Source organism: Oryctolagus cuniculus, chromosome 17 (genome assembly GCF_964237555.1).
Source record: "Oryctolagus cuniculus chromosome 17, mOryCun1.1, whole genome shotgun sequence".
Taxonomy (NCBI): Eukaryota; Metazoa; Chordata; class Mammalia; order Lagomorpha; family Leporidae; genus Oryctolagus; species Oryctolagus cuniculus.
The window spans coordinates 43,427,399-43,439,464 of NC_091448.1; the positions used below are offsets into that span (position 1 = coordinate 43,427,399).

Below are 12,066 nucleotides of genomic sequence, written 5' to 3' on the forward strand. Positions count from 1 at the left end.
CCAACAGCCTCCATATGGGGACAGCCGCCCAGCCCGGAGCTTTGGCCTCAGGGTCCAGGGCTGGCCCTGTGCTGGAATGTGCCTTGGGTTTCTCTCCCCAAGCCTCCTGCAGCCTCCGGGCGGTCCCCTTGGCCCTGCTCCCCCAACAGGCCGCATGCCCGGGCCTCTCCTGATGACAGACGTGGCAGGTGGGTTCTGCTGGGGAGGAATCAAACAGCCCCATGAAGGGCAGGCGGGGGACCATGGGGGCCCTAGGCGGGGGTGGCGGAGGTGCTGAGCGCTGTGGGTAAAGCGCCTCCTCCTGCCTCACCAGGGAGCCTCGGCCAGGTGCCCAGAGCACCGGGCGCTGGCGTTTCCCGGGATGAGCGGCTCTGCCCCAGGCCAGCTTGTGCAGCTGGGCCTCAGGAGTCAGCAGCAGCAAGAACAGGGAGCAGAGCTGTGCACTTACATGTCCCCAGGCACCCAACTCACACGACAGTTCCATGCAGTGGTGGGCATTGTCACCAGCAAAGGAGATGACACAGCCAGTTGGTGGCAGAGCCAAAGCCCTGGAGTCCCAGCTCAGAGGCAGGAGTCCCCTCCCACGCTCCTCCAGGATGGAACCCAAGGGATCCTGGCTCCAAGACCCACGTCCCACCTGCCTTCCCGGCTGTCTGTTCTTTCCGTGCCCTCCTGCAGTAATCCCCAGTGGTGAGAACAACCCTGGCCACCAAGTACCGCAGATAAACACAGCGGGCCCAGCACCTGCCCTGCAGTCCCCTCCACGGGGCTGTGCAGTATCTGTGCGGTACCTGCTCCCACGATCCCGCCTCACAACTGAAGGAACACATGCAGGAGGTTGGCCCACCAGCCCCACGTCACTCAGCCCAGCAGTGGTGACGCTGAGGCCTGACGCACATCCGGGAGCAAGGGTCCTTGCTGGGTCTCAGGAGCAAGCCCAGGGGAGGAGGAGGAAGAACGGGAAGGGGGTGGGGAATGGAGTCCAAGGTGCGCATTGAGCGGAGACTTCCCCGGGGTTGAACATTCTCCCCCCGGTGCCGGGCGTCTGCTGCCAGCTCAGAGCAATGCTGTGGACAGAGGAGGGCGTGACAGGCAGGCGGTGACCCTGCCACACGCTCCTGCTACTGGAGCCCACGGAACCCTCTTCCCAGGGCTTCGAGATCGCTGATGCTTTTCAAAGGAGTTTGCAGCCCAGAGCGGGGAAGTGACCTGCCCGGGTCACGCAGGTAGCGAGGGCAGAGCTGGAACCTGAGCTCAGAGTCGTCAGGCTGCAAAGGACGGCTTCTTCCCACGCCATGTGGCTGCGGGGTGCCTGCTAGGACGGCATGGTGGTGGGCAAGGGGGCCACGCCAGAGACACGACCCTTGTGCCTACTCCCAGACACGCATGGTGACATGGGAGGAAGGCCACCCTCCGCTCAACCCCAGCTCCATGATGGGGCACCGTGCTGCTCACGCCTGCCCCTGCATTGGTGTGCATACAGCAGGGGCCCAAACATGCTCAGGCCTGCCTCTGTATTGATGTGCATACAGCAGGGGCTCATTCCAGAAGGGAGGATTTGTGTACCGTGTGCATAGCGTGTCACCCAACCTCACGCCTTCCTGTGCAGTAAACGTCACATCCCCATTTTGCAGGCAGGGCACTGAGGCTCAGAGGGGTGGTCCCACAGATGCGAACCTCCCAGATCTAAGGCCAGCCACTGTGCCCTGGGCCTCCCGGAGGGTCTCAGCACGGCCAGCTCCACTACGCTACTCATCTGCATGGACGTGGTTCCCTTGGGTGGGGGGGGGAGCACTCGACGGGGCTGGAATCCTCCCTGTGTGAGGAGGGGCATGAGAAGGACAGAAGGATCTGGACAGGGAGAGCATCTGAGGCCAGGGGAGCAACCACATTGGGGAGGGTCCCTCTCCCTCCGGCCACTGGGAGTTTCCCTGCCCTCATCCTGGAAATTCCAGTTCCTCACCCCAGGGGCTGGGGACCAGCAGGGAATAAAGAAAGCAGAGGTGTCGTTGTCATGGAGACAGTTTGCAGGGAGGGTTTCCCAGCAGCCCCCAGCTCCCACTGGGCCAGGCAGCTGCCGGCCAGCTCTGCAGTGGCAGGTGGCTGAGGGTGGCATTTCTGTGACAATTGGTCAGGTGGGGCTGAAAGGCCAGCCCAGCTGGGCGACTTGGCCAAATCCCTTAATGCCACCTCCAGTCTCAGTTTCTTCGACTGCAAATCAGAACCAGTCAAATTTCTTTGTAGGGTCTTTGGCGCCTGCTATTCTAAGTTGTTATTTATTTATTTTTATTTGAAAGGCAGAGAGAGAGAGAGAAAGGGAGAGAGAGAGAGAAAGAGATCTTCCATCTGCTAGTTCACTCCCCAAATGCCTGCAACCCCTGGGGCTGAGCCAGGCAGAAGCCAGGATCCTCGAACTCCATCCAGGTCTCCCACATCCCTCATTCCAAAGCCACCTTGTGGGTGGCCAGGACTGAGCCACCCCCGGCTGTCTGCAGGGAGCTGGGGTCAGAGGCGGATTCCAGGCTGGCACTATGTTCCCTATGGACTGCATCCCTCCACGAGTCTGTGTGTCTCCCTGACGCGGGGGCCACGCTCATCTTCCCCGCACCTTTCCTGTTTTAGTGTGTGTGCTGCCCCAGCGAGCACAAGGCAGGGTCTTTGTGGGGTGCTTGCGGTCTGGATTCCCTCTTTGCTTTCAGTCTCCAGTCTTCCTGATCCCCAGCCCCGGAACCCCACGTCATTCATCCACTGACCACTGGAGGGCATGAGTCACACAAATATCGGCGGCCCAGGGCTCCCCAGGTTTGTAGCACCTTGAATGACTTGGAGGTGACCGACCCGGTGGGATTTTTGCTGGAAATGCCCAGGCGGCCATCCTGGGCGGAGAAGGTGGACCAAGAGGAGGACAGGCTTTGCCGGCTAAGCCCCTGCGGTGAGTCATGCTGCCCAGTGTGGGCTGCCCCTCCGCTGCGTGTGAGGGCCTGGCCGGGCAGGCAGCCTGCCAGCTAGCTTGGCCTGCCAGCCGCAAGTGTTCATCCACAGCCCGATTTTTTTACACACGCTCCCCAGCACATTCTGCAGCTCCCCCTGCCTCCCGCTGCGGGACGTGATGGCTCCACCGGCAAGGGTTTGGGCGCAAGTGGTGCACCTGGGGATATCAGCAGGGGAAGGGGGCTTGAAAATAGGGAAGAGCGGGCCCGGGAAACCGGCGGTCACAAGGGGCCACCAGAGCCCGGAGCGCCTGGGACACCGCGCAGCACACAGGCGCTAGGCCACTTACCCAGCAACCCCACAGACGCTGGCGCCTGCCCAGGTCGGGTTAACTGCTGAGGCCTGCTGTGGGCGGGTCGGCCCTGCTCAGTCTCGGACAGCCCTCCAGGCCGCAGGTGCAGATGCCTACAGCAGGGGCTCGCAAGCGCACCCGCACGAGTGACGTGAACAGACGTCACTGCTTCAAGCGGGTTAGGAGCGGCCAAGCGGAGGAAGACAAGTGTTGGGCCTCTTTCTCGCCGACTGCAGCCTCCGCAGATGTGGGACGCTGATCCGACAGTTCCAACGTCTTCCGCCAGCCACGTGCCTGCTGCGTCTCTTCCTCGGTGGCTACGCCTCACCGTGGGGCCTCTTTCTCCTCAAGGGCTCCCTGAAGCTGTTTCGGCGCTGCCGCCCGGGCCTGCTGAGCCTCGCCCTGCATCACGTCTTGTCTCTCATGCTCTCGCAAGAGCCCCTTCCCTAGCACCGTGCCTGTCGAGACCACGGAAGTCGCCTCCTCCAGGCTCCGGCCACCTGGGGTGCAGAGATGTCCCGCGCAGCATTGCTTGTGCGTGTCCACCACAGCCTAGGTGCTCAGCACCCGAGGAAGCCTGCTGGGCTAGCTTCACGGTGAATCTTGGCAGGGTCAAAGAAAAAAATTGTTTTAAAGATTTGTTGTTACAGAGAGTCAGAGGCAGAGAGAGAGGGAGAGAGAGAGAGAGGTCTTCCATCCACTGGTTCACTCCCCAAATGGCCACAATGGCTGGAGCTGCGCCGATCTGAAGCCAGGAGCTTCTTCCAGGTCTCCCATGTGGGTGCAGGGGCCCAAGCACTCAGGCCATCTTGTACTGCTTTCCCAGGCCATAGCGGAGAGCTGGATCAGAAGAGGAGCAGCTGGGTCTAGAACTGGTGCCCATATGGGATGCTGGCGCTGCAGGCGGTGGCTTTACCTGCTTTGCCACAGTGCTGGCCCCTCAAAGAATTCTTTATGACAAGGAGAAATGCTTAAAGGCCTAGGAAAGAATGTGAGAAACAATTGTGAAATGTGAGAGTGGTGAATCACAGGGAGCGGTTACTCCCTTCTGAACTCTGCTCTGGGGTTGTCATGTAGACGTGTGCTGATTTTTTTTTTTTTTTTTTTTTTTTTTTTTTTGACAGGCAGAGTGGATAGTGAGAGAGAGAGACAGAGAGAAAGGTCTTCCTTTTGCTGTTGGTTCACCCTCCAATGGCCACCACGGCTGGTGTGCTGTGGCCGGTGCACCACGCTGATCCGAAGGCAAGAGCCAGGTGCTTCTCCTGGTCTCCCATAAGGTGCAGGGCCCAAGCACTTGGGCCATCCTCCACTGCCTTCCCAGGCCACAGCAGAGAGCTGGCCTGGAAGAGGGGCAACTGGGAAAGAATCCAGCGCCCCGACCGGGACTAGAACCCGGTGTGCCAGTGCTGCTAGGCGGAGGACTAGCCTATTGAGCCGTGGCGCCGGCCAAAGATGGATTTATTTTTAAACATCTATTTATTGGGGGCGGCGCTGTGGCACAATGGGTTAACGCCCTGGCCTGAAGAGCCGGCATCCCAAATGGGAGCCAGTTTGAGACCCGGCTGCTCCTCTTTCGACCCAGCTCTCTGCTGTGGCCTGGGAAGGCAGTAGAAGATGGCCCAAGTCCTTGGGCCCCTGCACCCATGTGGGAGACCCAGAAGAAGCTCCTGACTCCTGGCTTCAGATCGGCACAGCTCCGGTAGTTGCGGCCAATTGGGGAGTGAACCAGCAGATGGAAGATATCTTTCTCTCTCTCTCTTCCTCTGCTTCTCTCTGGCTTTCAAATAAATAAATAAAATCTTTTTTTTTAATCTATTTATTCAAAAGAGTTACAGAGAGGCAGAGGCAGAGAGAGAATCTTCCACTGCTGGTTCACTCCCCAGATGGCCACAACAGCCAGAGCTGCACCGATCCGAAGCCAGGAGCTTCTTCTGGGTTGTCCCACGAGGATGCAGGGACCCAAGGTCTTGGGCCATCTTCTGCTGTTTTCCCAGGCCATAGCAGAGAGCTAGGTTGGAAGTGGAGCAGCCGGGACTCAAACCAGTGCCCGTATGGGATGCCGGCACTGTGGGTGGTGGCTTTACCTACTACGCCACAGCACTGGCCTCTAAAGATGGATTCTTTGAACATACTATGTTGCACATGAAGTATGCTCATGGACCACTTTCCCCCTCTTCCTCTGGTACAAATGAAAAAAAAAAAAAAACTTTTGAGAGGCAGAGAGAGAGGGAGGGAGAGCCTGGTCCCATCTGAGGGCTCACTCCCCAATGTGAGCAACAGCCCCAGGCCTGGTGCTAACCATGGAAGCCAGAAACTCAACCCAGGTCTCCCACATGGCTGGCAGAAGCCAACTACCTGAGCCATCACCTGCGCCTCCCAGAGTCTATACTGGCAGAAAGCTGGAGTCAGGAGCCAGAGTTGGGACTTGAGCCCAGGTGCTCAGATGTGGGACACAGGCACCTTAACCACTAACGCTGGTCTCTCTGGCTCACGTTTCAGGAGGCAGAGGGCTGGTTCCCTGGAAGCAGAGTGAGAACCAGGAGGATGGGCTGCAGACCCCAAATCCCAGGGAGGTTGGCAGAGCAGAGCTGCCCACTCTTGAGCCAGAGGAGACAGCCCGGGGAGAATAGGAGGAAAGTGGGGTGGGTGGAATCCATCAGCAACCTGGCATGAAGCTGGGAACGGGGCAAGGTAAGAGCAGGGGCCACCATGAGGCAGATTCAGGGACGCGTGCCCTGAATGAGCCCGCTGCTGAAGCCATCTGTGGACTGGGAAGAGCTGTTCTTGGTTTGTTTTCTCATCTGCAAAACAGGGCCACGGTCACTGTGCCTCTTCCTTGCGTCTTTGTGAGGATTAAAGGAGTCACGTGACCCACCTGCCCGCAGCCAGGCCCATCTGCCCCTGCTCTGCGGAGCATGGCTTTCTGCAGGCGGGGGCTTGCCTGCTGCTGTGGTTCTCCCAGTGTCCAGAACTTGCTGGCACCCAACCGACACATGGCCGGGCACCCGTCATTTTGTTCCCACCACACCCCCCATTCTCTGAGATAAGTTGTGTCACCTCTATTTTGCAGACCACAGAATTGAGGCTTAGAGAGGTACATGAAGAGCCAAGCCAGCTCCTGGGAAAGAAACAAAGAAAGAGGGACAGGGAGAAGGCCTGGCTGGTGCTAGACAGTCCCCGAAGCTCTGGGGAGGCACCATGACACAAGGGGGCTAGGGGCGGCTGTTGGCTGGCTTGGCAGTTCAGAACTCAGGGTGTGCCCTCAGAGTCCTCAACAGGAGGGGTGCTGTGTGTCCTCCTGCCTGTGGCTGCAGAGGTGGCACTGCAGGAGGGGACCTGGGACTTCAGCATCGGATACCTGCGGCCCCAGCTCAGTGCCCTGTGCCCACTCACCAGGAGTTCAGCGGCACACCATGCCTTTGCACATGCTGTTCACGCTGCCTGGAACACCCTTCCCCTGACCAGCTCCGCTCCACTGCCAAGTCCTGCTACCTCTAGAGGTTCCACTGCCCCTCCATGCCCAAGCCCTGGGTCCCCAAAGCCCCTTGGGCTCCCCTTCAGGTCCCACTACTTTGCTTTTTATTTTATTCATTTTATTTATATGGAAGGCAGAGGGACAGAGACTGACAAAGATCTTCCATCTGCTGCTGGTTCACTCCCCAGACGCTCACAACAGTGGGGACTGGGCTCTAGCTTTGGCTCCATTCGGGTCCCCCATGTGGGTGACCTAACTTCTTGAGCCATCAACTGTTGTCTCCCAGGGTGCACCTTAGCAGGAAGCTGGAACTGGGCCTCCGATCCAAGTACTCTGGTGAGATGGGGGGCATCTCGAGCAGTATCTTATCCCTGTACCGAATGCCTGCCCACCACTGTTTCCACACCAGACACACGTCTCACACAACCCTAGAGCATGGAAAAAGTGATCAATGGACATTTTTTTTTTTGGTAAATATTACTTTTTATATAGCTTTAATTTTTCAATTTCCACATAGTAACTGAACACATTTACAGGGTACAGTTGTGGCATTTCAATACCCATTCACCAGGTGTACTAGATCAGTCATTGGCTTACCCATCACCTCATGTATCTTTTTTGGTGCTGGGGATTTTTTAATTGAGATGAAATCCACATATAATAAAAATCCCCCTTTTAAAATATACACTTTCGTGGTTTTTAGGATTTTCACAAGGTTGTATAACTGCCACCACTACGTAATCCCACACCACGTTCATCACCCCAAATAGAAACCTCAGTCATTTCTCCATTTCTTCCTCCCTTGGCTCCTGCCAACAACCAGTCTCTTCGTCTACAAATTCCCCTGTCCTGGACATTGTACATCAGTGGAATCACACACCACGTGACCCTGGAGCCTAGCTCATCACGTTGAGCATGGCGTCTTCAAGGTGCACCCAGCTGACGCCACGTTTGAGCCATCCTCTGTGTATGGCCGAGGAAGCTCCCGCTGCGTGGGTGCAGCACGTTTCCTGTATCCAGCCTCAGTTACGAGCATTTTGACTATTAAGAGCAGTGCTGCTAGGACGGGTGTATGCCTAGGAGAGTTGTTGGCGCACGAGGAAGCTGTATGCTCAACTGTTTAGAGAAAGTGCCAGACTTTAAGCACCCTCACTGCTTCCTCCCCACCCACGGACTGAGAGGTTCCGGTCAGCCCACATCCTTGGCAGCACTTGTTATCGGCTCTCCTTCTTACGTGGCTCCTAAGTGGGTGTGATGTGGCCAATGGGCTTTTTGATTTTTTTTTCTGGTTTTAAGATTGATTTATTTTATTTGAAAGAGATACACAGAGAGAGGAAGAGACAGACAAAGAGGTCTTCTACCCACTGGTTCACTCTTCAAATGGCTGCAATGGCCGGGGCTGGGCCAGGGCAAAGCCAGGAGTCAGGAGCTTCCTCCAGGTCTCCCACAGGGGTTCAGGGGCTCAGGCACTCTACAGCCACAATGTCAACCCCATGGCCAATGGGCTTTTGAGGAATGAACGGGTAACGCACCAATGTTGGATGGGAGGACACATGGAGGAGGGTGCCAGTCCCCGAGCTCTGATTCTGGTGGAAGAGTAGCTCCCCTGGGGAGCCTGTGTCCAGGGGAGACCCGGCTATCAGCAGCTTGGCCTTGACTGTGGTTCTAGCCCCCTCAATGCAAAATGCACAGGTGGCCTGGACTCCCCTAATCCCACGGAAGGCTCAGGAGAGAGCCCCTTTCCAGACTCTGTAACCCCCTAGCCTTGTTTCTTCTGTGAGGTGGAACCAGCACACCACCAGCTCGCGGGGTGACTGCCAGGATGAGCCGTGCCACGCACACAGTCTGGAAGGTTGCCAGGCTGATTTCTCGAAGGTTCACAGGCAATGTGATACACAAGAAGGCGCTCAAAGTGAGGGGGAGGGGTGTACAGCGGGAAACTGCAGCCAGGGCAGCAGCCACGGAGACGGCGCGGGAGGTAGGACAATCCCAGCAGGATTATCACAGGCCTTGACAGAGTTTCCTCCTCCCCATTCACCTCCCAAGCGCCACTCTCACAGGCCGGGGACCGGCACCTCCTTGGTTACCCAGCACAGGTTCTCTGACTCACTGCCTGTAGTAACCGACAAGAGGGGGCGGGCTTGGCCGTGCAGTGGGTTGAGCTACAGCTTGGGACTCCCACATCCCACAAGGACCACAAGGAGCCCTTGTGGTTGAGTCCCCTCCCCACTTTTTTTTTTCTTTTTTAAGATTTATTTATTTGAAATAGAGAGAGAGGCCGGCGCCGCGGCTCACTAGGTTAATCCTCCACCTGCGGTGCCGGCACCCCGGGTTCTAGCCCCGGTTGGGGCACTGGATTCTGTCCCGGCTGCTCCTCTTCCAGTCCAGCTCTCTGCTGTGGCCAGGAAGGCAGTGGAGGATGGCCCAAGTCCTTGGGCCCTGCACCCGCATGGGAGACCAGGAGGAAGCACCTGGCTCCTGGCTACAGATCAGCGCAGTGCGCCTGCCGCAACGCACTAGCCATAGCGGCCACTTGGGGGGTGAACCAATGGAGAAAGGAAGACCTTTCTCTCTGTCTCTCTCTCTCTCACTAACTCTGCCTGTCAAAAAATTAAAAAATAAATAAATAAAAAAGAAATAGAGAAATCTTCTATCCACTGGTTCACTCCCCAGAAGGCTGCAATGGCAGGAAGTGAGGAGCCAAGAGCTTCCTCCAGGTCTCCCACGTGGGTGCCGGGGCCCAAGCACTTGCGCCATCTTCCAGGCCTTAGCAGAGAGCTGGATCAGAAGTGGAGCAGCTGGGACTCTAAACAGCACCCATATGGGATGCCAGCACTGCAGGTAGAGGCTTTACCCTCTATGCCATAGCACTGGCCTCCCTTCCCCACTTCTGATCCAGTTTCCTGATAATGCCCACCCTGGGAGGCAGGAGCTGCTACCCATGTGGGAGACCCAGATGGGAGTTCCTGGCTTCAGCCTGGCCCAGCCCCAGCTGTTATGGGTATTTGGAAAGTGAACCAGTGAATGGAAACTACCTCTCTCTCTCTTCTCACTTCTCTTTCAAATAAATAATAAATAACAAGAGGCCAATGTCCAAGTCAGGGTTTACTGGGGTCTTATGCTCAAGCTCCAGGGCACGAGGAGCGGCTCCACCCACTGACTCTCCTAAGAGAGCTGAGCAGGGCTTTTTACTTGACTGGGAGAGGCAGGGTTGTTCCCTCTTGGTCTTGGGCTTGACCACCTTGGCACCCAAGGGGTGCTTCAGTCTGCACCAGGCTCTGTGTTTCGCGCAGGTGCTGTTGCTCCTTTTTGCACATGACACATTGAAGATGCCAGCGTTGCCTCCCCAGGAGGGTCAGCTCTCAGTCATCGTGGGCTATTCTGGGCATGTGCACAGGTTGAGAAGGGCCCTCACAGTGCTGGAGGGGTCCTTCTGTGGTTACAGTTTAGGAATTTCTCGCTCCTGTTTGCCTGTGAGTCAGGGGAAGGGGTACTGCAGGCAGGGAGCAGCGTATGGTCGAAACCGGGCAAAGGCTGCATGGTCAGGTCTGGAGATGGCTGCGTGGTCGGGTCAGGAAGATGCTGATCTGGAGTCAGGTCCAGTTTCTATCCTGTCTCCCTCCTAGGGAGATGGGCACCGGGGACATCTGCAAAACCCCAGGCAAACCTCACACGCAGGTCATCCAGATGCCAAGGCAGGGTGGCCTGTGGGTATTGTTTGCTGTGCCAGCCTTCATAGACAAGTAACAGCCACTCAGAGCCGTGGCTCCCTGCTGATGCACCTGGGACAGCAGCTGAGGAGGATGGCCCAAATGCTTGGGTCCCTGCCACTCATGTGGGAGACCCGGATGAAACTTCCGGCTCCAGGATTCGGCCTGGCCCAGCCCTGATTATTGCAGCCATTTGGAGGGCGACCCAGAGGATGGAAGACTTTTCTCTGTCTCTCACTCTGTATTCTGCTTTCAAATAAAATCTTTTTTAAAATTTATTTATTTATTTGAAAGAGTTACACAGAGAGAGAAGGAGAGGCAGAGAGGGAGAAAGAAGTCTTCCATCTGCTGGTTCACTCCCCAATTGGCAGCAATGACCAGAGCTGCGCCGATCCGAAGCCAGGAGCCAGGAGCTTCTTCCAGGTCTCCCACGCGGATGCAGGGGCCCAAGGACTTGAGCCATCTTCTACTGCTTTCCCAGGCTATGGCAGAGAGCTGGATCGGAAGTGGAGCAGCCAGGACTCGAACCGGTGCCCATATGGGATGCCAGCACTGCAGGCAGCAGCTTTACCCGCTACGCCACAGCGCCACCCCATAAAACCTTTTAAAAAATTATTTGATAGGCAAAAGCATCTGCCTGTGACCCATCACCTGTATTTACATCTCTCTTCTGGGTCAGTGGACGTCAGCTCTCTGTGGGGCAGCTTCCTCGTCACCTAAGTCATCTGTTGGTTGGGTGGTTTCAAGGTCAGGAGGGAGAGAAGAAGGGATTAGATAAACTGATGGTTTCTTCCTCGTGGCGCTGCCTGTGCCCCGAGTTGCACCAAGAACGCAGACTGCTGTATGGCACCTGGGCCAAGGTGACACCAACCACATGGAGAAGACAGGGCTGCCTTCAGAGCCACAGGAGATCCTGGGCTTCTCTGTGTGACCCAGCTTCCTCGCATGTGACTTTGGACATCGGTGACACACTTCACAGGGGTGCTGTCGAGACTGCCAGCTCATGGACCCAGATTAAGACAGCAAAGAGGGGGCCGGCGCTCTGCTGTGGCCTGGGAAAGCAGTAGAAGATGGCCCAAGTCCTTGGGCCCCTGCACCCATGTGGGAGACCCAAAAGAAGCTCCTGGCTCTCGGATCAGCGCAGCTCCAGCCATTGTAGTTATCTGGGGAGTGAACCAGTGGATGGAAAACCTCTCTCCCTCCCTGCCTCTCTCTCTGCTTTTCTGTAACTCTCCCTTTCAAATAAATAAATAGATCTTAAAAAAAGAAGACAGCAAACGGGGACGCAGGCATTTAGCCTAGCGATTAAGAAGTCCCTGCCCTGTATCAGAGTACCTGCGTTGCATTCCTGGCTCCAGCTTCCTGCTAACGAAGATGCTGAGAGGCAGTGGTGATGGCTCGAGTGACTGGGTTCCTGCCACCCAGGTGGGAGAGCTGGATGGCATCTTCAGCGCCAGCCCTGGCTGAGCCGCAGCCCCATCGGGCTTTGGGGAGCACACCAGTAGATAGGAGTTCTCTCTCTCTCAAATAAATACAGGAAGAAGGAAGGGGGAGGGGGTCATAGGTTCTCACCTATACTAGAAGTGAAAACTGAAGCA

The 12,066-nt window shown here is 56.8% G+C and overlaps 2 protein-coding genes across 2 annotated transcripts in view; both read right to left on the reverse strand.

Annotated features, from left to right (window-relative positions):
* NOS2 (nitric oxide synthase 2) overlaps positions 1 to 4,050 on the reverse strand; it is a 42,200-nt gene extending 38,150 nt beyond the window's left edge. Inside the window, exon 1 of the mRNA XM_017349094.3 lies at positions 3,281 to 4,050. The gene's annotated coding sequence lies outside the window, so the exon portion shown is untranslated. The remainder of the gene's footprint in view (positions 1 to 3,280) is intronic.
* Positions 4,051 to 4,142: 92 nt separating this feature from the next.
* LYRM9 (LYR motif containing 9) overlaps positions 4,143 to 12,066 on the reverse strand; it is a 103,016-nt gene continuing 95,092 nt past the window's right edge. Inside the window, exon 10 of the mRNA XM_070061107.1 lies at positions 4,143 to 4,262. Coding sequence (XP_069917208.1) covers positions 4,196 to 4,262 — 67 coding nt within the window. The 3' untranslated portion in view covers positions 4,143 to 4,195. The remainder of the gene's footprint in view (positions 4,263 to 12,066) is intronic.